The sequence below is a fragment of the Ochlerotatus camptorhynchus genome, unplaced genomic scaffold (assembly GCF_037179485.1).
Source record: "Ochlerotatus camptorhynchus isolate MF236.1 unplaced genomic scaffold, CSIRO-AGI_Acam_v1.1 ptg000151l, whole genome shotgun sequence".
Lineage (NCBI taxonomy): Eukaryota > Metazoa > Arthropoda > Insecta > Diptera > Culicidae > Ochlerotatus > Ochlerotatus camptorhynchus.
This window is the reverse complement of record NW_027040641.1, coordinates 2,121,165-2,146,614: the sequence shown is the minus strand read 5'-3', so window position 1 is coordinate 2,146,614 and position 25,450 is coordinate 2,121,165. Positions and strand designations below refer to the sequence as shown.

At 42.1% G+C, this 25,450-nt stretch overlaps 2 protein-coding genes across 2 annotated transcripts in view; both read left to right on the top strand.

The window, feature by feature from the left end:
• The window catches only part of LOC135701239 (uncharacterized), a 53,330-nt gene extending 30,534 nt beyond the window's left edge, over nucleotides 1–22,796 (top strand). The window contains exons 5-7 of the mRNA XM_065222011.1: nucleotides 11,493–11,569; nucleotides 11,842–11,994; nucleotides 21,976–22,796. Of these exons, the coding sequence (XP_065078083.1) occupies nucleotides 11,493–11,569; nucleotides 11,842–11,994; nucleotides 21,976–22,796 (1,051 nt within the window). The remainder of the gene's footprint in view (nucleotides 1–11,492; nucleotides 11,570–11,841; nucleotides 11,995–21,975) is intronic.
• Nucleotides 22,797–22,976: 180 nt separating this feature from the next.
• On the top strand, nucleotides 22,977–23,888 carry LOC135701238 (uncharacterized). Its single transcript, XM_065222009.1, has 3 exons — nucleotides 22,977–23,058; nucleotides 23,096–23,312; nucleotides 23,372–23,888. Exons 1-3 carry the CDS (start codon nucleotides 22,977–22,979, stop codon nucleotides 23,886–23,888), a joined length of 816 nt encoding a protein of 271 aa, XP_065078081.1.
• The last annotated feature ends 1,562 nt before the right edge of the window (nucleotides 23,889–25,450 follow it).

Genomic DNA, 25,450 nt, shown 5'->3' with positions numbered 1-25,450 from the left:
AATAAGTCTAAATCCTAAAGTAAGCTTCAATTCTGCTCTGCTATTGCTAGCAGGCCTTGAATAAAGTACTGGAAAGAATGAACTCATACACACCAAATCAGTGCCAACATTTCAAAGGGGCGTAATTGCTTTTGTAAACAATGGCTTTAGCCGTCGATTTCTCGCAAATAAAAGCCCACCCTTCCAAATTACCAATGCTAGCTGGTACAGGAAACATTTCTCTACCTGCTGGTGTCATTCATTTTTATGAGTGAGCTTTCATTCACGAGAAATCGACGACTAAAACCATTGTTTACAAATGCAATTACGCCCCTTTGAAATGTTGGCACTGAAATTAAGATTTAGATTTCAGTCACCAGTCGCAAGCCAGGTCGCAAGCATCTTTGCATACGTCCACCGTCCACGTCGGAGGAGGAGGAGGAGGAGGAGGAGGAGGAGGAGGAGGAGGAGGAGGAGGAGGAGGAGGAGGAGGAGGAGGAGGAGGAGGAGGAGGAGGAGGAGGAGGAGGAGGAGGAGGAGGAGGAGGAGGAGGAGGAGGAGGAGGAGGAGGAGGAGGAGGAGGAGGAGGAGGAGGAGGAGGAGGAGGAGGAGGAGGAGGAGGAGGAGGAGGAGGAGGAGGAGGAGGAGGAGGAGGAGGAGGAGGAGGAGGAGGAGGAGGAGGAGGAGGAGGAGGAGGAGGAGGAGGAGGAGGAGGAGGAGGAGGAGGAGGAGGAGGAGGAGGAGGAGGAGGAGGAGGAGGAGGAGGAGGAGGAGGAGGAGGAGGAGGAGGAGGAGGAGGAGGAGGAGGAGGAGGAGGAGGAGGAGGAGGAGGAGGAGGAGGAGGAGGAGGAGGAGGAGGAGGAGGAGGAAATAATTAAAATTGTGTTGGTAAATATACTGGTTATATCTAATAAAATACAATGTTTTTCAGAAGCTGCATGCTCCTAGTAAAGACATGCTGCTAAATGACAGAATTAATCATGCTACCATGCTTCTGCGTTAATTTTCTTCAGATGTCACTGCTGTTCTTAATGGTTACATCTATCAGAAATTACCCATACACTTAGTTCCGTAAATTGTTAACAGAGGGCAGTGCGGTCAAAACATATATGGTACCTCTATATATATTAATTTAGATTAACATCCGAAGTCCCTCCTTTTTACATATTCCGCACAACAAATCAAGCTGAACTTTGCATTAGGTCCTAAGAAACATTGACAGATTCTCTTCGTCGACTTCCTCTTTGCATTCCCACGGTCATGTAAAAACATTCCCAGGTATTTTAAGCACACCGATCGATAAAAGAAGCTTTCATCCAGCATCTATTACAACAATCACAAAAAGAGACTGTTATGTGTTCAATTTATTAACGAAAGAGAAAGTCGACGAAGAGAATCGATCAATGTTACTTAAGCTATCATCAAAAAACAAAACGCCAGATATTTGGCAAATTTGGACAAATATATTTGACCAAAGTATAATGGCCAAATATATTTGACCAATTTTTGCTATGGCAAATATTTGACATTTCAATTATTTGGCATTTTGTCAAATAGTGTGATGCCTTTTGTTATTGTTTGTCCAGCATGTTTGCTCAATACTATCGAATAATTTATTTGACACTCTGAAATTTCTTGAGTAGCAAACATCAACAAATAATTGTGAAATTAGCGGTTCCCGAAAATAAATCAATTTTTTTGTGTTGTGAGCATTTTGATGATGGCAAAACTGACTACTTTCGACGATGTGAAGAGTGTTGGAGCCAGCGTTGCCAGATATACCGATTTATCGGTATTTATACCGATTTCTGAACTAGATACCGATACACAGATAAGGTTCCTCAGAATACCGATTTTTGAGGTGTTATGCCGATTTATACCGATTTTTTAAATAATCAAAATGATTATTGCCTGCCTGCGCTCAGAATTTCGGAGAAAATTATTGTGTGAGACTTGTATCTTTTTGAATATCTCAAATTTTTTAAGACTTAAAAATTCTAAAAAAATCATCATCAAAAATGTCTTATGGATACTCTTTCGATTAATGTTTCAATTTCCCCACCGTTTTGGCTACCCATGAATCGATAAACAGTCGATGGCTCTTTCTGGTAATTCCGGGCGAATCAGGAAATACTTTTTAAACATTATTTAACATCCTGGATTTTCTTCCAACTTTCCCCTGGAATTTTCTTTTGACGATTCCTCTCGGAAACTTGTTTAGACTTCTCTTGGAAGCTTCTTCAGCCTTCGCTCGAATGATTCTTCCCGGAACTTGTGACTATGGCATGACCAGACACTCCCGGGTAACTAGTTCAGTAGCATGAGACCCCTGAACTGTGTCGCAGGGCCGGCATGTTACTGGGTATTCGGAGGGGCTACGCGGACAAAGTATGAAACACAGGAATATTCACATTTTATAACACATTTATTTGCCCTATTCTGTGGCGTGTGGGTGTGGGTTTTCACATATATGTGGCGTTTAGGCGAGGGTTTTAAAATTTGCACTGTACTCACCGCTGCAGCGGGATCTCCTACGGCGTCGCGACGCTGGCGTTGGCCCACACGGCTGCTCCTGCACTACCGTGTGGCCGGAAACTTGCGGCGCGGGCTGCAGACAGTGTTGTTGCAGCTTTGGGAGAATGGCGGATCTGGTGGCGTTCATCAGCCACATACAGCTCAGCAGGCGTTGCTGGCTCGTTTGGCTGGCAGGCGTCTTCCGTCGTTGACAAAATCGGCTGACCGTGGCATGGCCACCTTGGTCGAGCCGAGACGGGACCCTCCTTGGCAATTAAGGCCACCGGCCTGAGGGAATCGTCGCTGACGGACGAGCGAGGATCATTTACTATTAGGCTCGGAAGCCATCTTGACATCCGAGCCGAGCCGTGTAAAACCGTTTTGTTTACGGTACGAGGTCCTGAGAACTGTCATAATTCAGGGAAATTTCCGTCAGGATAATAAAAAGTAAATTACCTGAACGGAGGCAGTCCAACATCCCAGAAACCCCACAAGCGGGGGGGGGGGTACACTAAATGGCACTACACTTTACGATACCGGTCTACACGGACGCTTGATTACTTCTGCCAATTAGAAGGTTTTTCTTTTAGAAGATAGCCACTCGCATGCCTTTTGCCGATTATTCTCCATTTATAGCTTAAGACTACGATTTTTCTCCCTTTAGTATCGTTCAAGTGTTTTTGCAGCGGTACTAACCCTCTCGCGGCTGTGTGTTGCCTTCTGTCTTTGATATTAAAATACGTGAATTTTCCAAACAACAACAACTCATACAAACGAAAATCCACGGATTGTAACCAACTGGTTACAAACTTCAGGGATGCTTCTAGATTTTGATTGCGGATCCACATTAGCTGCAGGAACTTTTAAAAAGTTCTGAAACTTCAGAAAACACCGGAGGCGAACCAGCCTCAGGCTGAAAGCCTCCATAGTAAAGAAAACTAACTGACTTCAGAAAAGTGCAGACTTTTAAGTAAGTTTCGATAAATTAAAGAATGTTTCAATAACTTCTGTCGAAATTCTAAAGCCCGAGCTTCTTCTGGCTTCCTCTGGAAATGGCTACTTCTGGAATTTATTTCAAATTTCCGAAATCCGATTTTTTTCTGAAAGTTTCTTTAAATTTTCGCCAGAAGTTTTTCAACTTATTTCTTGGAAGATCCGCGGATGTTTTTCCGACTTCTCTCAGAACTTTCCTCAAATTTCCTCCAGGAGAGCTTATTTATTCTTTCTCTGGATGTTGTTTTCAGCTTCCTCCAGAAGCTAATTCAAACATTCCACGGAGTTTTCTTCCAGAAATTTCCGATCATAGTCCGAAAGTAAAAAATTTCGCCATCGAAAACGGCAAATATATCAAATTAATTAAAATAGTAAAAACCGATAAATACCGATTTTTTAAAACCTTTGATACCGACAAGCTTTAAAATATTCTGGCAACGCTGGTTGGAGCTCCAAGTCCATGTGGGACGTCGAAATGAATTCGGAAAAAGTGACGGCAGAGTGGAGCGAGGAAGTCACTTTAACCTTGATCGCAGCCGGTTATAAGCCGCATAGTTATAACAATGGTTATAAGTTGTAGAGGAAGTCAAGATCTTTTCGCTGGTGGACAGTAGTTCAGAGTTTTCTCCCTTCGTGGCGCTAGTATACATGTGAATATCTCGCTTATAAAATATCTCTAGATCCTTCTTACTTCGTGGCGCTAGTCTACATGTGAATATCTCTTGATCCTGACCAGGCATGGAAAATCATTTGCATTCATTTCATACATTCATTTACATTCATTTGCCTCTAACTTTTTTCATCAACACCATTCCGCAAAATGATTTAAAGAGCTTTTGTAGGTTTTGTTATTAGCTACAACTTTTGGTCATAACTCAAATCTTTATCTCTTATGCATCACGAACTAGAGCGGGCAGAACTTGTTACTGTTTTTCAGTGAATGTAAAATACATTCACTGAAAAACAGTAGTGGCTTCTGTTCGCTCTGGTTCGTCATGCATAAGAGATACGAATTTGACTTGTAAGTTGTAGCTAATAACAAAACCTACAAAAGCTCTACACATCATTTTGCGAAATGCTGTTCAAGAAAAAAGTTAGATGCAAATGAATGTAAATGAATGCACGAAATGAATGCAAATGATTTTCCATGCCTGATCCTGACCAGATAGAAAGTTACTGTCCAAGACAAAGTCGTACAGGAAGTTAAGATCTTTTCGTTGGTGTTCAGTAGTTCAAAGTTTTCTCCCTTCGTGGCGCTAGTATACATGTGAATATCTCGCTTATAAAATATCTCTAGATCCTGACCAGATTGAAAGTTACTGTCCTACTGTCATTCCAGCTCAAGTGTATAAACCACCTGTGGTCAATGTCACCGATTTGAACCAAACTTTGCCAAAACGCTTATTTTGACATTCTGAACAAACGACTGTTTTGGTTTTGCTCTTAAGTGCCTGGATCCATCTGGGCACAACCCTGGATTTTTGAGATTTTTAGATATGTTATCTTTAAGAAGATATTACTTCACAACCAAGCAAGTTATTTTTGATCTTGGTACGCAATATTGAAGATATTTTAATTTAGATTTTTATAGGTGTACTGACAATACAGTAACTACATTAAACAGAATGATTTCCGGATGGTATTCAAGCTATCAACATATGGGCTAAATTCACGCAGGGCTGGATTCTTTATTTCAAATTTTCACTACTTTTTGGAAAACCCTTCTGATGCGACCTACCTTTAAGAAATTCTGCTTCAAAACCAGATAGATGGCATCCAGGACTTCGGGTATGATGTTTGAAATAGTTGGCTGTGGGATGCGAAAAAGGTACTGGAGCGACATGAAGCTTTCGCCGGTAGCCATGTACCGCAAAGTCAGAGCCAGCCTTTCTCCGGCTGTAATCGCTTTCCGCATATACGTGTCCTGTTTTTGAATATTCGGAGCTACTAAATGCAACAAATAGTCAAAATCAGCAGCCGTCATTCTCACGAAGTTTCGGAACAAATTTGGATGATCGCTCCTCAACTCATTCAAAAGGGTTGCATAACATCCTTCAGTTTGCCGTTTCTTCACCCACTCCTGGACTTAAACACTACGCAATTTTTTTTTTCGATTCATTCTCCTCCAGCAACAAATATGCTGCTCCCATAACTGTAGCAAACTCAGAATAATTCTTTCTGGTTATTTTTTCTTCGATTTCAACTTCACAGCAACACAACAACAATCAAACTTTAGCTGCGAACGAATGACAAAGAGACAACCTAATATATAAATGCAAACAGTTGCAAAAAATGTGATGACATGTCAAATATATTTGTTGACCGTTGGTCAAAACACCTTATTTCATTTTTGGCCAAATAATGTTTGCTCAAATATTTGCGAAATGTTATCATAGTGTTATCATAGCATTGACAAACAACTTTGCCAAATTGCATTATTTGGCAAAAGTTAACGCAGAAAATATTTGGCGTTTTGTCAAACAGTGTGATGTCAGCTTTAGGATGTTACAAGTACGCTTTTTCATTTATTTATTTAGTTATATGTTTGCACAGAATTCCTAATTGTACAATTTTCCATACAATTGCATGAGCTTTCGTTTTTTTACAATTAAATTCATAAATGTATTCACCGCCAAGAAACGTTCGTCCACTTCTATATAGTTACACTTGTCATGCAAAAACCAACGAGTTCCCCAATACGTTCAGCTAATTCATTCCATTTGACCCGAATACGCTACCTGTTCGTTAGAGTCCTTTTAAGCCGTTCTCTCATATAAAAGAATAACCGCATAACCGGTAGAGATGTAGCATTAAATGGTTACAGGGAAAGATGATGAAAATTGTCGTTTGAAAGGTCGTTGAATTACTTCGATAATTTGACGTACTTCCGGCCACGATGACCGTTGAATTCACACCTATCTGAGGGTTCTGGAACTTCTACTCGTTCACTTTGGCTTGAACCGTGGAAGAAGCGGGAGTGCGAGTAGTTAGTACTTGAGTGTACTTAGTGTCGCGGTGTGTTTTTCGTGGTAGGGTTTTTGATCTAATTTCCGTCTTACTAAGAACAACCCGTGCTTTACCTCTCTTTTCTGAACGAATTTTAGCCGAAAATGGAATATTTCTGTCAAAGATGACTTCTAAATTTATCCACCTTTCCATACGTTGGATTTGATAAAGAGTCACAAACTGTTGAGATATTGTTCAACTTCTAATACTGCTTCTTGATTCTAAATTCGTTCTACGAGTTTCAATTCCGTCCTAACGCATTGAAACGCCATTAGATTTTCTTCGTCCTACGGATAAACGTAGAAAAAGAGAATTCGCTAGGAGCGCTTCTTTTGTTTTGAGAACAATGAGCGTAAATATTCATACAATGCGCTCTAACAGGGTTTATGTTGTAGCTAATGAACTAACGCATTGGAACAAACCTATTATTGATTTGTGCACGGTGAAATCATTGATATTATTGATCTTTTCTGATCGATAGAACGGAAATGGGCGATTACGACGAAGTAGCGCTCTACCCTATGTGAAGTTAAAAATGTCAGGAGTCTATAAGACTGAATTTAATGTTACATTTCTCGTTCCTTTCCGTTAGCCTTAAGGTTAAAAGCTACGTGCGGTCAACTTATTGTGTGTGCAAAATGTGTAGGAAGGTAAGGTGAATAATGTCATTTGTGTGGAGATGTAACTGAAATGTGTCGAACAGCCGTTCGACGGCTTTTTGAGCATGATCGTTTTGTGCAGATTGGAGTTTGCACCGCATCGCTTGATGGCTTTGCTTGGCACATCGCAACCAAGGAATTAAATCGCGCTCTCAAAACCCCACGCTTCAACGTCAAGGTTCCCGGTTCGGGGGAGAATTCGGAAGGGAGACACCGTTTAACTGTTCTCTGGCAGAGCGCTGGCCAAATCCGCCAATATCAACCACGTGAACCCACGAACATTATTCGTCTTCGACGATCCCCTCGTTGACATTTGCGCCACCGGCAATCGGCGCTAGTTCAGTACCAATTCGAGGGTTCGATTGGGAATTTCCGCACCATACCAGTCCGGAATGCAATCTGCAACACCACCACCGTTTAATAGGCTGCTACTTTGCCGACCTCACTCCGACAAAGGGATGCTTCTGTGCCGATACGGATGAAGCAGCGACGAAAATGATTACCGTGACACAAACACATGAGCTCGAAGAAAATTAATAAGTTAGGCTAGCAATCGCTAGAACTAGGTCAGGAAACCGCACACGATTAGGGAGAGCTAGCAAACAAACGAACAAATGGTAAAGGAACAAGTGCCATGAATAGACCTATAGGTTAGGAACACGAATAAATCACATAATGATTTCCGTTATTTAGCCTTGAAATAAATGTTGTTTTCGTAAATTAATAGGGGAAATGACGGCTTCGGCATGACAGACTATTTTCGGCAACACAAATTGAAACACTATTTTCACTGGATTTTCTTAAGAAAACACTTCGCTGAATGCATGCAAACAATTCTTTATGTTTTCAGCTTCAATTTGACTATGTTTTTACCACTGAGAAAAAGCAATCTAGCAAGGTTTTCTAGAAATGCAACACACGTACTACAAATTGTAGCTGATTTCGAGTTGCCGATAATAGAACAGCAGATTTACATGCAGTTCAAATGGAACGGTTGCCGAAGAAAAACTGGTTGCCGACAATACTCGCTCTCACTAGAGAAGATTGGAGCTTTGTAAAAGCGTTTCAAAACAGTTTTTGACAATTCTTTCGACTGAACTTGTTATAGCAGCTGGCAGCAAAAGATTGTAAACAAACCAATACTGCATATGTGTGCGTTCCTTAGAGAAAAAGGCTTTAGAAAGAAGGTCGCTGCTTAGGTTGCCGAGAATACGTAAATTCCCCTAGTTAATTTTTGTTGGCTAGATTCTTCACATTTTGGTCGTTCTCTTCTGCGTTATTTTTTTTTTTTTTTTTGAAGTATTTTGTAGTTGAATTTACTCCATGTTGGACAGTCTCCGTACTCACGTGTCAGGATCGGTGGAGGAAATCTGAAAGGGAAAGTTCCTCCAATGATGATAAATGTGAGTGGGGCTGTTTTGTTTCGGTAGAACGACGGTTAGCATCAACTTTCGCCTAGGACCGTTTGAAGCGGCCTCTGTTTGTAAGGATCTCAATCCCTCGTGGGATTTCAGTCTGCTGAATCGCTCACAAACTAAATTTCGGTCTCTTCCATTCATGAACCCGCCCTGAGGTTGTGTTTTTGGCCGGGCAAATCAAACCTTAACGAGCGGTCCTCTTCGAAGGTGGCGCTTAAACCACTCGTTTTAGAGACAGGAAGCGTATTCGTTGGTCGAGATCTCGCAGGCTGCGAGTCGTGCGTTGCAATGTTCAGTTTGAAATACATCCGAGGTCCTTCCTTTTTTACATATTCTGCACACAAAATACTTTCTAAGTCGCGCCCACAGGATCTACCACCGTTTTCAATCGATGTGGTGGGGCAGAAAATATATTTTGTGCAGAATACGGGCTACGGATGTTAATTAAACTTGCATATATAGAGCTACCAGCCCAGGGCTGGCAAATGTTGTTTTCAATGAAAGATCTCACGCGATATTTACAGAGATACTTCTGTCATTATCATCGGATGAAAAAACGATGACAAAGATTTTCTTCAAAATCTCATAGATTTTTTTGTCATAACAGAACGTGACAGTGTTGTGATGATCGTGATTGCTTGCTCATTTATTGCTATTAAAGTTACTTGTACTGAGGAAATCTTAAAAATATATTCACTCTACCAATTACATACGGTTACTTGCTTAAATTCATCATTAAATTCATCATAAACATAGAGGTAACTCTAAGACCAGAAGGTCCCAAAAAAACGTGCTCAACTTTTTGGCTCAGCTCTGGTACTCTCTTCCGTTCCAAGCTAATCGATGCACCCTTCGAAACATATGAAAATCCACGAACCCCTCATTGTATCTGTCAAACTTTCATAGTGAATCAAAACAAACATAGTGTAGTACTATAATTTCGACTAGAATGGGGTACGCTTATAGATGTACTTGGGACCAATAGGCTAGTCAAGTAGTGAGCCAATTTAAAATCGTTAGTTTCCACTAGTTAGTATAAATCAACTAGAAATGTTGATGTCAAAACCGCATAAGAGTTATTCTCGTGAGTGCTTGATCATTGGAAAGTGACAAGAAAGCTAATGATAGGTAGTTTCGTCTCATGATAGTGAGAAGACCTGTTTTCTCATTGTCACATGACTGCCGTGATATTTACTAGCTACCAGACATGTTTTGCAGTGTCAGGTACTCTATTTTGTAGTCTGTAAGATTGAAATCACAAATAGAGTGTCATCAAAATACATGGCATGTTGAGAAATTGAGCTCGTGAGAGCGAGTTTTCTCTTTCAAATTAAAATGTTTTGGCTCTCTGGGGACTGGTAGTACTGGTATGGAGAAAAATCATTTTTATTTTATAGTAGCTTGTTTAAAAATAATTTGTGGGAAAAAAACTGAACGACAAAGTACCTGACTAATTTGTTTCGGTTGTAGTTCACTTTTTTTGACGTGAATATGAACCTAAAGTGAATTATTCCCACTTCTCTCAATTTCTATATGGGGATTTTTTATCACTTCCTACCAGCAGAACAGCGCCATCTCTGTGTAAAATGGCTGGACGATATGATTAAGGACTGTTCATTTATGAAAGTAGACACCTGTTTCTCAAAGGAAAATATTTATTTTCGTACAAATTCATAAGTTTACTTTATATAAATGAAAATCAACATATATATGACCGATTTCACTTCTCATTTCTGAAGAACGCCTATTAGATTCTGCACATCTTTCTTCTTAACTTTTCGTTGCGCTGCAAACCAATTTTTTTTAAGCGATCAACAGATCTTGCTTCTCTTCCATCTTTCTTACGATGACGTTTAATTATTGCCCAGTATCTTTCGATAGGACGCAGTTCAGGGCAGTTTGGGGAATTTTGGAATTTTTCAACAAAATCGACTTTTTCCTTCTAGAGCATATCCAACGTAGTAGAAGCAACAATTAATTCAAAACTAACGATTTTAAATTGTCTCACTACTTGACTAGCCTATTGGTCCCAAGTAAATCGATTAACGTATCCCATTGTAGTATAAATTCCAGTACTATACTATGTTTGTTTTGATTCGCTATGTAAGTTTGACAGATAAAATGAGGGGTTCGTGGATATTTCTATGTTTCGAAGGGTGCATCGATTAGCTTGGAATTGAAGAGAGTACCAGACCTGAGCCACAAAGTTGAGCACGTTTCTTCGGGACCTTCTAGTCTTAGAGTTACCTCTATGGTAGAAGCATAGTTTTGCAGATTTCAGATCCGTCCGAAACAATGGAGGATCCGTCTGCTTTCGGTAGATGCTAATTTCAAATAACAGACTAAAGTGGTAATGTGTATACGATAGATGATGAGATGAAAGTATAGAATTGATAGTTCCGTCAGAGTAAGGCAGTGTGAAAATTGCATATAGAGAGTAGAAAGCGAGCAAGGACAACGTTAGGAAGGTACAAATCGGTTTGATCATCTCTCTTTACCAAACTCCCCCGTTGGAGAGGGTTGGTGAGGGGTGAATAAAAGTGGTACATGTTTGTGATATTTCCAGCACGGGATAACTTGTGAACCTGGCCATATAGCGGTTTACCGCCTTCGGCAAAGTTGTTCAGATGACCAACACTTTCCAAATGCTAGATAATTTAGTTCTGAACTGTCTCACTATGCAGCGCTAGTGTGCGTATTTACTTTTGGTAAGTGCTATAACTTGAGAGCCGAAATATCAGCAAAATTATAAATTGACGTGTCAGATCAGATTTTTTTTCTGCCGAGCTCGACAATCTGTTTTAAGTGTGTAGGTTAGTTAAAGTAAGTTATTCTCTACAATTTCCCTAATACCTCAATTAAACAAACAGCAATTATTCCATAAAATCCAAAATAACTCATTCCTTCTTAACCCTTCAAACAGGTACCGGTTGACCAACAACATCTCCGATATGGCTAGCAATTCAACAGGTAGCAAAGGGCCGTATCAATGTTTCACAGGTAATTTGTGCGCATTTTGCCAACCATCACCCATTTCGAAATGATGCACGAACGAAAATCAGCAACCCTCCTTCACTTTACACTTAAATAACCACCACCACGGGCGAGAGCAAATGGATTCAATCGTCTGAATAATGGTCTTCAGAGCTCACGTTCCGAATCAGTGCCATAAACCTTAAACGACGCAGTCCTCCTGGAAGGAAGGGAAGGCAGATTGCTGATTTGGGATCGCTTTTTGGCTCTTCCGTTTATCATATTTTAACCATTTCCAGGTGAACGATTTACATCGATTCCTAGGCCGACAGTAGTCTGCGGATGTTGGCAAACAGCGGACAGCAAAGTGGAGCTCAGGAAGCTTCTAACGAAAATGGATCGACTTGCTCATAATCCGAAACGGCACTTGGTGGGGACAAAAGTACGACGCGGTAGGTGTATTGTTGAGTTTTAATGTGATATCGTAGTGGTATTTATTATCCTATCAAGCTCCGGGAATAAATAGCATGAAGCTTCAGTCAGAACGGTTTTTTTAGATTCGTGATTTTGACCCCACGCGGTTTTTACACACGGCAAACTGCAGTTACTCACGGCCTGCATAGCTTGTGAGTAACTGCAGTTTACTCCAAATCTGAGTAAATTTCGTATGGAAAGAAAATTCTCTGAGTCAATTAATCTCAGTCGCTGAGTTGGAATGATTGGCCGTGCATAATTTAAAGTGAAGCAAAAGCTTTTTTTCTGTTCGGGATTGTCTCATTATTTATGGATGGCCCTTATACGGCGAATGAGAACGACCCAAATTTGAGTTTAGTTCACTCATAATCGCCAAAAGTGCAGGAACTCAGCAATGAGTAAATTTGTCTCATCCTGTGGAAAACCTAAAAAATCTTCCGGAAAATGAGGAAATTGACGAAAATTTTATTCAGTCTCGGAGTAGTACCAAATCCAATCTTTACTTTTCTCAAATTTGGGAATTTTTCCCTGGAAAATCCTGGAAAAACCTGGGAAAACATGAGACAAATTTTACTCATCGCTGAGTTCCTGCACTTTTGGCGATTATGAGTGAACTAAACTCAAATTTTGGTCGTTCTCATTCGCCGTGTATATTTGATATTGACGGTGAATGTTAACATGACGGTTCACATTCATCTAGTGGTGTCCGATTGTTTTTCGAATACACGTTGTTTATTCGATTATATCATGCCATGTAAGTAATAACTTCTTCAGAGGATCATCACCCATCATTTCAAACATGTTCTGTCTTCTCATTGGTGGAAAAATGACAGCACAGTGAACAAACAATAATCTATTAATTAGTTATTAATCGAGTAATTACAAAATGGGACATCTCTTACTTTTGGTGTGATTGTTTTGATAAAAAATACGCAAAATTTCAACTCTACCGAGTTGAACACATATTATTCATTGAATCGTGAAAGTTGACACTGAAATAGAAAGTTTTTTTCTTTCGACTGTTTTATCTTAGCATTCTTCTTTGCTACTACCACCATCTTGTTGGGGATCATTATTCTTTCTGATGGTGGTGTTAGTTCACGTGGGAGTGCTCAGAGTTTCAAGGAATTGAATCTTTCTTCACAAAAACAGATGCGTCCCTGAAAATGTAATCGAGAATTGAGTACTTCCGAGAGCAGCATTCAAAATCTCCACTGAAAACGTCAGCAAACTCCTTCGAAATCCACTAGAAAATTCGTTGACAGCATCTGAAACCTCCACCAAAATTAAGTGGACGCTCCTCCAACGAGAACGTCAGCAATCTCCGTCGAAATCCACTGGAATTTTCGATTGGCAGCATCAGAAATGTCTTACGACTTCTATTGAAAATGATCAAATAACTACAAAAGTAGAACTTCGGATCAGAAAGTGGCTCTACTTGTCATTTGTGAACACTAGCGCACCTAGCGGTAGAAGGTCGTTTCTGCCTGCAGTTAAGATAGGCAGCATGCTATGATAGTGTGAGTGCGCATAGAAAGCCCGTGGGGAACGCTACCACAACACATCGCTTGTTGAGCAGAAAAACGAACCACTTTTTGATTCACCGATTTGTTTGCACTTCCCCTTCTGTTCTGTGATCATATGACAATGTGATTCCATTCTAATTCCTCGATTTTGTGTAAACTAAACCATTTCTGATCGGAAATGTTATTACTACACGGATACAAATCTCCTTATACCGTTTGGCAAATTTATTGTAGCGTTATAGTTCAGTTTCATGCAATGTTATCGCTAACAGTAAAAAAATAGTTAGTAAGGCAACTAGTCTAGATACTAAAAGCGAGATATAGATGTCGCCTCACACACTGCCGCTACATCACCCCTCGCACAGTCTTGAGCGCAACCCTGCTATGCGAAGCGAGAAACGCAAAAGCGGATCGCACACTACCACACACACACGACGGGCACTGGATCTTCCGCCCAGGCGAAGAAAAGAAAAAACGAGTGCTTTGGTGACTGCGAACGGAGAGCAACGACAAATACTTCGTCCTCCGTAGGAAAGTCGTGTCGTCGGAGATTTGCTAAAACTTACAAAGTGCATGTGAACAAAACAAATTACGCAAGTTCAAGGACGAGACATTCCGCAAATAAGCGACGGCAGACGCGAAAAGCTACGGGCTGGTGGTCCACCGATGTCGGCTGCAGACAGATTCGCAGTTCATATCAGGCAAACAAAAGTACGGAGTTGGAAGACGGAGATAAGCACGATTCGATCGCTCGCAGCACGGTAAAATAGCTACCACAAAGCGCGCTGCAGGTGCGGCGACTGACCAGAACGCCATCATTTCGATCAATCGTACGGAAAGAAGCGAAAAGGGGTTGTTGACCTGATCCGCAAATGAAATTGATCCAAAACTCACAACATTTCCCGCATACAGGATCCCTTTTTTTTGTGTGTGGTTTCCGGGCCAAGTCGCCTCATCGAGGCCGGTGCGCAACATCGACGGCGTTGGCAGTTCAGTGAATGCATTGACGAGCGACCGTAGGTCAATTCGAGCTTCGTTGTGTGTGCTATAGGACGTCGACGTGGTCCGTCCGGCGCAGTGTGGCGTATCCGTACTCAAGCACAGCAGCGTTAGGAATTTCGTACCGAGCAGTCTCGTTGGAGTATGAGTGAGAGGACGTTGACGTAGTCCGTCTGGCGAATCGAACGCAGCGAAATTCAGGAGCGTAGTGAGTAGGATGTAAATTTAGCCTTAAGACAACAAAAGACAGACTAGGTAAAGTCAGACAGACATGGAGAGGGAGAGTTTGCCACTAGCTTAAGCGCGCGCAGAAGGCCGCAATACATGAGCAGGTATAATAAAATGTGTCGATGAACGAAAGTAATTCGGCTCCGATTATTACGATTTGGGAAGAGCATTACATTCTATTGCTGATTATTCATAAAATGTATAAGTCAACTAATAAGCAGACGCCTTGCAAAAAGTTAATAAAGATCATGTGTCAAATGAAATGTATAAGCGGTCACACATACCTTTTATACATTCTTATAGGACCTATGTGGTTTGTCTTAATCGGTCGGGGGTCTATTGCAACTTTTTTTTTAATTTTATTTTCTTTATTTAAGATCCTTGGCTTTAGAATGTAGTTTGCAGTATCTACACGAAACGAAAATCAATTATTTTATTCATGTGATTCACTTATACATTTTTGCCAAAACATCAGCCTTATACTTTCCATAAGACAAACCACATAGGTCCTATAAGAATGCATAAAAGGTATGTGTGACCGCTTATACATTTCATTTGACACATGATCTTTATTAACTTTTTGCAAGGCGTCTGCTTATTAGTTGACTTATACATTTTATGAATAATCAGCAATAAAAACTTGCCAAAAGGTATAAGGAGATTTGTATCCGTGTACACATCTATCGACTTAAATTAGACAGGTATGGAGCTACGAAAGAGAGGGTTAGTCATTGGAAACAGGGACCCGACCCCACCCTGATAGGTTGACTTTTTCTCCTGAAATATTACAATAAGGCTGTCCACGAGACAGTTGCGATCAGCTGGCTTTTTTCTTTACCAAGAACTTTTGACTGATCACAGTAGAACCAACAATCAATACGAAACTAACGATTTTAAATTGGCTCAGTACTTGACTAGTCTATTGGTCCCAAGCAAACGATTAACATACCCCATTCTAGTCGGAATTCTAGTACTATACAATGTTTTTTTTATACGCTATGAAAGTTTGACAGATAAAATGAGGAATTAGTGGATTTACCTATGTTTCGAGGGGCGAATCGATTAGCTTTGGACCGAAGAGAGTACCAGAGCTGAGCCAAAAAGTTGAGCAAGTTTCTTCGGGACCTTCTAGTCGTAGAAGTACCTCTATGGTAGAACTGGCAAATTAGTCTCATATGAACTTCTGCTTTGTTTATGTATACATTCAGCACCTTTAACACAAGATCACTCACACACTCTACATTTCTAGATGTCAGTTCCACTGAGAAACGTCTCTTGGATCACCTTATTGTTATTATCTTTTATTTTCAATGAATAACTTCAGTGTGCAAGTTGACAACAGGTTTGCTTTGTTTCAATTCAACGTGTTTGTTTTTGTTTATAATTTTGACAAGTTCATTCGGAATCACCGTGTCAAATCCAGTCCGCTTTTTAGATACACAGGTATGTAGTTGGTTATAAAAGTGCTCAAATGAAACCAAGAAATCACGAGGAAAATCAGGACATAGTTTGTGTTTTATGTCTAAAGAAGACTAATTTGCGAAAACTAACCGAAAAATCGATTCGCCTAATTAAACTACGTTATCTATCGGACATCGATGCAAAAAGTTGGTACCATCCGAAAAAAAAATTGTAGTCGTTGTTCCTTCTCTCTAAGTGATCAAAATCAGCTCATAGAAGTGCATCAGTATAAACATGGTCAACGTGTTTCAACGAGGAGTGGAATGAATTGCCAATGTGACGGATGTATAGCTGCTCGTGTAACATTGCCAAATCTATGCGGCTTACAGAATAAGACGAAGAAGCGTGGGAGGCCTTCAGTGAAGGAGGTCTCCAAAATGATGCGCACTTCAAAATTCTGTACGGCATGTTTTTCGGAAATTCCCAAAGGCAAACGGCATTCATGTACCGTCCTTGAACGACACAATAACCTTCTGCAGCTTGTGTAAGGTGAACAATCACGAACCAGCGATTCAGTTGCATCCTATCTGAGGGAAAACCGTTCTGATGAAGATGGCTCCGTAACTCTTGCTAACATAAGAGAACGTCGTTCCCGTTGGGTCACAGATTCATCGACTTCGCATCAGTGCTGCGAAATCTCGACAATACACGGTGATATTGATAATACTGGTTTGGTCACTCATTTGAGCTAACAGTCATAGTCAAGGCAAACCATGTCAATTATCAATGACAAAGCAGTCAGTGACGAACATGTGTACATTCTAATATTCACCACCTACTGGATGCTGGGTTCACCATAGAGTGCAGCGAGCTCGTGATTCATTCTTCACCGCCACTCACACCGCCGAAGATCGTCCTTAGCACACGTCGCTCAAAAACTCCGAGTGCTTGCAGGTTCTCCTCGAGCATAGTCCATGTCTCGTGTCCATAGAGGACCACCGGTCTTATTAGCGTTCTGTACATGGTACATTTGGTGCGGGGGTGAATCTTTTTTGACCGTAGTTTCTTCTGGAGCCCGTAGCAGGCACGACTTCCACTGATGATGCGCCTTCGTATTTCACGACTCACATTGTTGTCAGCCGTCATTAAGGATCCAAGGTAAACGAATTCCTTCACTACCTCGAAAGTATCCCCATCTATCGTGACATTACTTCCTAGACGAATCCTGTCATGTTCGGTTCCGCCTGCTAGCATGTACTTTGTTTTTGAAGCACTCACCACCAGTCCTACCTTTGCTGCTTCGTGTTTCAGGCGGGTGTATAGTTCTGCCACCCTTTCAAATGTTCTTGCGATAATGTCCATGTCGTCCGCAAAGTACACAAATTGACCGGATTTCGTGAAAATCGTACCCCGGCTGTTGAGCCCGGCTCGTCGCATTACACCTTCTAGAGCAATGTTGAAGAGTAGGCATGAGAGTCCGTCACCTTGTCGCAGTCCCCTGCGAGATTCGAATGAACTGGATAGTTCACCCGAAACCCTTACGCAGTTTTGCACACCGTCCATCGTTGCTTTGATCAGTCTGATCAGCCTCCCAGGAAAGCCTTTCTCGTCCATGATTTTCCATAGCTCTGTGCGGTCGATTCTGTCGTATGCTGCCTTAAAGTCGATGAACAAATTATGCGTTGGGACCTGGTATTCCCGGCATTACTGGAGGATTTGCCGTACGGTGAAGATCTGGTCCGTTGTCGATCGGCCGTCAATTAAGCCGGCTTGATAACTTCCCACGAACTTGGGCATTTTAGGTGACTTTGTAGGCGGCATTCAAAATGGTGATCACTCTGAAGTTCTCACATTCCAAATAGTCGCCTTTCTTGTGAATGGGGCAGATTACCCCCTCCTTCCACTCCTCTGGTAGCTGTTCTGTTTCCCAGATCCTGACTATCATCCGGTGCAGGCAGGTGGCCAACTTTTCTAGGCCCATCTTGATGAGTTCGGCTGCGATACCATCCTTACCAGCTGCTTTGTTGTTTTTGAGCTGCAGAATGGCATCCTTAACTTCCCTCAGCGTGGGAGTTATGTCAGTTCCGTCCTCTGCTGTACTGACGTAGTCGTTTCCTCCATTGCGCTGGTCTCCCGTGCCTACGTTCTCCTCGCCATTCAGGTGCGCATCGAAGTGCTGCTTCCACCTTTCAATCACCTCACGTCTGTCCGTCAAGAGGCTTCCGTTCTTATCCTTGCACATTTCGGCTCGCGGCATGAAGCGGTTGCGGGATCCGTTGAGCTTCTGGTAGAAGTTCCGTGTTTCTTGGGAACGGCACAGCAGTTCCATTTCCTCGCACTCCGCTTCTTCCAGGCGGCGTTTTTTTCTCCCGAAAGATGCGGGTCTGCTATTTCCGCTTCTGTTTATACCGTTCCACGTTCTGTCGGGTTCCATGCTGCAGCATTACCGCCCGCACTGCGTTCTTCTCCTCCAAAATCGCTCTGCACTCCTCGTCGAACCATTCATTCCGTCGACTTCTTTCCACGTACCCGATGGTGCTCTCGGCTGCGTCGGTGATGGCTGATTTTACTGTACTCCAGCAGTCCTCTAGAGGGGGCACATCAAGCTCGCCCTCCTCTGGCAACGCTGCCTCGAGATTCTGCGCGTATGCTAAGACGACATCCGGTTGCTTCAGTCGCTCTAGGTTGTACCGTGGCGGGCGTCGGTACCGTACATTGTTGATGACGGAAAGTTTTGAGCGCAGTTTGACCATCACCAGGTAGTGGTCAGAGTCGATGTTAGCCCCACGATAGGTCCTGACGTCGATAATGTCGGAGAAGTGCCGTCCATCAATCAGAACGTGGTCGATTTGCGATTCCGTCTGCTGGGGTGATCTCCAGGTGTAACGATAGGGGAGGCTGTGTTGGAAGAAGGTGCTACGTATGGCCATGTTGTTGGAGGCGGCGAAATCGATGAGTCGTAGGCCGTTCCCGTTCGTCAGCTGGTGGACGCTGAACTTTCCTATCGTCGGTCTGAATTTCTCCTCCTAGCCTACCTGAGCGTTTAGGTCTCCTATGATGATCTTGACGTAGTGGCTTGGGCAGCGATCGTACTCGCGGACAAGCTGCGCTTAAAATGCGTCCTTGTCATCATCAGTGCTTCCGGAGTGAGGGCTGTGCACGTTGATTATGCTAAAGTTGAAGAATCGGCCCTTGATCTTCAACCTGCACATTCTTTCGTAGATCGGCCACCAACCGATCACGCCCTTCTGCATTTCGCCCATCACGATGTAAGCTGTGCCCAGCTCGCGTGTTTTGCCGCAACTCTGGTAGATGGTATGATTACCTCTAAACGTTCGCACCATGGATCCTGTCCAACACACCTCCTGCAGCGCTGCGATGGCGAATCCGCGGTCCTTCAGTAGATTGGCGAGTATTCGGGAGAGATCGCCAGTTCCATGTGCCGAGTTTCCAATCGCAAGTCCTATTTCGTCGCTGGGGTCGTTGCCGTTGGTCTCGGTTCGTATTCCTCTGTTGCTGATTTCCCGTTGCAATGCTATTTTTACGGCTGGCTCGCAGGGTCTGACACCAACCCCCTAACTTTTCGGAGGACCAGGGTGCACAGTTGTGCTCAGAGTCCTTCACTGGCACTCCGACGTAGGTCAGCCGCCCCTAACATGGAGAACGCTGATGTGAGCCGCTCCTCCTGGAGAACAGACGCTCAGGCTTGCCGAAGCAAATCCCTGTCAGCCTATGACCAAAGTTCCCACCGGGGTTGGTTACCCGATCTTCCCTAAGGTTGCTCACAGTTCCCGGCCGGTACCACGGGGAGGTAGGGATAGGAGTTGCTGGGAAGAGGCTAGTGATCTCAATGGGATCTGTATTGCGCATTACCCAGCATTTACCGACCGTCTCACACTGGGGCAGATAAGTGATTTTCTCGGAAAAAATTAATAACTTTTGAACGAAGCATCCAATCAGAATACTGTTTTGATTAAAGTTGTTTGTATTAGTTAAACGCTTCTTTTGAATAACTTAATTAGTTCACAACTTGGTCGTAGAGATGGCGCGCGAATCTAACTTTTGAATAAAGCATCCTAGACGTATGATGTTTTCAACAAAGTTTTTATCTATTAAAATGAAGGAAAGTTGCAGAAAACATGAAACTTCCATAACGTTTAGTTTTGGATATATAGGGTATATTAAAAAAATATGAAGCCAACATTCTTATTTGTTAACTTTTTTATATATTTTCATATGTTTGCTCTGGTTTTTGCAATAATGCCAACGGAAACAAACTAGGTGCGAATTGTCATTGAACTATTTGTGGAATTTATAGTGGTTTTAGTGAAATATTCTCGAAAAACATGTTATTTTGCCTGTATTTTAGGTGGGTGGGATTCTCATAAGAGCAGCTAAGGGCAGCTGGACTTTGTCTCTTTTGTTAGCTCGTGTCATCGTCTAACATTGTACCAGAAAACTGAAGACATGATATTTTTTTTTAATTTCACTTTTTGTAAACACAATCAACATCGTTATCGATGCGTAGCCATATTTCTGATCGATTGGTGATAAAATTATTGAAATTGGACCAGGGGCAGCTGAGTTATTAAGGTTCAAAATCTTTCTTAATTTGTTACATGTTCCATTTTCGGTTTTCACAAAGTGTACCCCCATATAGAAATCAAAGACGTAGTCCTACGTCAAAAAAACTTCAAAAAATTAAGTTGCTCTTGACAACAAATTATTTCAATCGAGGTCGCAAATTATAAATAAAACCCTATTCTTACATGCAAATACACAAGGATTAGTGCAGAACTTTAGGTAAATTCATAGGTTTTCTTGCACTAATACTTATAACACAGAAAAACAGACATAACACATTGAATATTTCTCACTGTAAAACATCGTCGCTAAAACATTACCGCCATCTCTTGTGTTGGCACTACACTGAACAGATGGTGGCAGTGTGTAAACGTGAAACGCAAGGGAATTGACTATGCACGCCACAGGTGGCGGTACTACCAACTACGATACCTTTAAATTGTCCGTTATATCACATAGTTATATGCTTTTTCGATGAACAACTTGCGAGTGTTATGTCTGTTTGTCTGTGGCTTTAAGCCTGGTACGCAGCTAAAAAGTAATGATGTTTTTACGTGCTACGGGATAGGACACGGAATGCAAAAGAAATTACTTTTCCTTAGCAATTCTTGACCCAGTACGCAGTTCAAAAGAAATCGGTAAAGAAAAGGTCGATTACACGATTGTTTCCAATGATGGAATTGTTAAGTGGACTCTACACGACTGTTTGTATTGACAATAATCGTATTGTCAATGCATTTTATATTGACGTCAATACATCGGTATTGACAATATATCTGTATTCACATCATCAATATTATTGTCAATACTTTTAAGTATTGACAATATTTCTTGCCGTGTGGGGTTCGCTTTAGAGAAATACGATGCAATCCGAGCTCGATTAATAAAAATGAGCTGCACAGCAAAACACAAAACTGGAATCATGTTTAACTCATATTTCAAACTAAGTTAATATCCATCCATCCATTGATGGCAATCGAATGTGCAGGAAGTCAGCTTCCACACCTGCGTAGGATATCGCACCCATTCAAACACACATGGGCCGGGCCCAACGGCTCTACTTCCCTTCCGAAGGAAGACGGGACCAGAGATTGTTATGCCTCAGAAAAATCCCACCGACCTATATATGGAGGGAATGGTGTCACTACGATATTGTTCTACAAACCAATAAACCACCAAGCATTTGACGTATTTCCTAACCTTGAACTCATTCACTTTCAGGCGACAAAACCAACGATCGAGCGTGCTTCCGACTCGCCATCTCCCAACCAACTCTTTGCTGGCGCAATCCCCTCGAACCAGGACCGAATCGTTACTTCAAAGGCATATTTGACATCCCGGACCCAACATGCGTTCCTATGACAGGTCGCCAGCAACGCCATGCGAAGCAATTAATCTATCCTCCGCCCGTTGCGCCATCTATTCGCCATTCGTACTGTGCGGAACCCTTCCCGCGGCCTCCGCCCGGTCGTTATCAACTGCCAACCAGCATACCGACAACGACGACGCCGGGGCCAATTGCACGACATCCTTCCGTCGTCACCCGGCCGGTCGCACGGTTCGACTTCACATTTAATCCCGCGTGGAATCCATACCGACAGCCAGCCACCCTGCGGATGCACACCATTGACATTCCAATCCGGCGCCGGAAGCGAGGTCGCAACATAAAGGTGGCCTTTGGAAGTGCGACTGCCCGTTTCAAGGATCAGGAATTTTTCCCCATCGGAGCACATAAATCTGTTCTTCCTAGGGGCGAGCTGGCTGGGGTGAATAAGATGAAAAAGGAACAGGAGAGTGCTAATCATAAAATTGTGTCGTCGACCGCGAACGCCGTCGTTCGAAAGGCGTCGAAAGCCGGGTCCGTCGTTGTTGTTGCTGCCACCACAGACCCGTTGGCTAATCTCAAACGAACACGCGCCAAACTCTTTGTCATTCCGCGACAACATCAAACAAAGCGGATTCCTAGTATACCGGACGTAGCGTTACTCCCCTACGAAACGGATCAAAGACCGGCATCATGCGTCGCGGAGCCGGCTTCATAGCGAGAGTTTTTCGGTGACGGGGGTGTATCGAAAAAAAAACGGGGATGAAATCGTCCCCCTGATTCCAACAAAGTAGGCCATCGAATAAACGAAACGTTACCTAAATTTGAAAATCCGTCAGAGCTAGAAGCAAAAATCAAAATTTTAAGTTAAGAATCCAAATTTTAAGTCAAATAAATCATGGAGAGTCCCAAAAATTCACCTACCCTGGAAGATATTAACGAGGAGGATATCAGAACCGAACAACCCACAGAAGAAGAGAGCACAAGCTCCAATTCATGTTCTGAAGAATTCCACAGCCAACGGTCGACCACCCCAAACCATCGATTCGTCCCAAAGGCTACATCCGTCGCTGAAAAGCCAAAGCCGCTGTTCGACTTCTTCACTTCGGCTGGATGCCTTGGCTTGCTCGCAATCGCTCTGCCTGCAGGAAAACCTGAAACTATTCGGAAACCTGCTCAACGATCGAAATGTGAAGAGTCTCAAGAAACAACTGCACGACCAAGAACTTATTCGGTAGAGTAAAATTTAAAATTTCCTCAAATCGTCAATTATAGAACGTTTACCTTTAACAGGGGACCCACCGGAAGCGTGCACCTGAAAAAGTGCACTCACACCCCAACTCCGCGTCCGCCAAGTGGACGCCGTTCACCACCCAGCACCCAGCAATACCAAGACCAAAGGATTCAAAGATTCAATGCGATGCTCAAACGAAAAGCCTTCGACCGGCTGACGGATAAAATTTTCACCAAGCTTCCCCATCTGCTCCTGCAGACGAGCATTACCGACCTCTCGCAGCTAGCTGCCACGACACAACACAAGATAAACGTTATATTCACAATCATCCGCAGTTATGTCGGAGATCCGCTAACCATTCACGATCACGAGTTATATCAGCATCTCAGCGTGTGGCTGGCTCGATTTATCGAAGATGTAATTTCATCAGTTCAGTGGAAGATTTACTCCGACGAAAGCATTATCCCCAAAGAAGAAGAACAACGCCAGCAACGTAACCGTGGAAGGTGTAGCATGACTACGGTCCTGCTGGAGGACCTACCTGAGGCCAAAATTTTGCGCTCTAGCATTTTTTAACCAAAAGCTTTCAAAGTAGATGATGTGACAACAGAAAATTGAAATCCTCTTCAGAAATAAAAGCAAACCTCCCAGTGAAATTTTTTGAAATCACTTTCATAGTTTTTCTATTCTCCACGGGGGCTAAATTTGATTCACCAACACCAAGCTAATCCTTTGTAGGTACACAACCAATGAGATTCCTCAAAACTATGTGGGTTTTTACTCAAAATCACTGAGTAAAACTTTCCTCGCTTTTCCTCAAAAAACTGCTCGAATATCAGGAAAATCGACAAAAATTTTAATCAATCTAGGAGTATACTAATGGACTAAAAGAAACCTTTTTCGATTTTTCTCACATTCGAAAAATTGAGGAAAATTTTACTCATTCTATGAGAAACCTACGTTTTGCAATTTTGAGTGATCAAACTCAAATTTGAGTTGCTTTCAACGGCCGTGTATAATCTGTCCTTTATTTTTGTGCAGAATCCTTTACTCACCACTTTGATACGGTGCTGCTACCGAGCAGACGCTAGTGAAGCTGGAATATTCAACTTTCATAACGCACTGAAAAAGAATAGGTACTCCTCAAAGTATGTGTCACGCTTACCCATTCGTATGGAATAATAGGCGAATCCAAAAGAAACTAAGCGAACGTTTCAGCCTCTGGCGGTGAATATGAGAACCCTCAAAAGAGGTGAACATTTTCACCGTGAAGAGGACAATATTTTCACTTTTCCTGATTAATTTATCCACCGCAGGTGCTTCAAATCATCATCCACGTGGAATATTTTGTTTTTTTTGTATCGATTTTGCAGTGATCCGGCTGGTGCTTCCATATATTTTTGATGAAAAATTTGCAAGTTGTGCAATTTGCAATTTTGACAGGAAATGTCATCCAATTAATTTGTTTACATCACAATGACGATTTTCAAAACTCAAAATAATGCATATTTTATTTCACATCTTGCAAATTTCTATCGGGAGTGGTCTTATTTCCAGATTATCTACAGATCTGAACTGATTACATCGGAAATAACCACACATTTAAAATCCGGAAGATCATAACCGCTGGGACAATTTTATAAATCTTAATTTTTCTCATCAAAAATATATGGAATCACCAGCCGGATCACTGCAAACCCGATACAGAAAACAAAATATTGCACGTGGATGATGATTTCAAGCACCTGGGGTGGATAAATTAAACAGGAGAGGTGAAAATATTTTTCTCTTCCTATGCTTCACGATGAAAATGTCCACCCTCATCACGCTTAGTTTCTATTGGATTCGCCTATTGTTATTACTCTTCTTTGTGCAGCAGGGGTTGGAAAACTAATACAACATGCATAATAGACTGATGCAAAATTTGGCTTTTTCGCTCCACAGTGCTTAAATGGTTTCAAATCGGGTCCTGATTAGCCTCTCAAAGTTTCAACTCATTTGGTTAGAAGCAGACTTCGCACAAGCCATTTGAAGTTTGCATGTAAATTACTATGGGAAATCTCAACTTTTTGTTCATTGCCTTCCAGTCTTTCTCCATATTGAGCTGCGAAACAGTTCGATAACTATTCTTATAGAAA

Bases quoted from the DNA above. Each gene is read 5' to 3' on its own strand.
- LOC135701238 (XM_065222009.1), top strand. From the start codon at position 22,977: ATGGAGAGTCCCAAAAATTCACCTACCCTGGAAGATATTAACGAGGAG. The intron at 23,059-23,095 runs GCACAAGCTCCA...AGAATTCCACAG, and splicing joins ACAACCCACAGAAGAAGAGA to CCAACGGTCGACCACCCCAA. The intron at 23,313-23,371 runs GTAGAGTAAAAT...TACCTTTAACAG, and splicing joins CACGACCAAGAACTTATTCG to GGGACCCACCGGAAGCGTGC.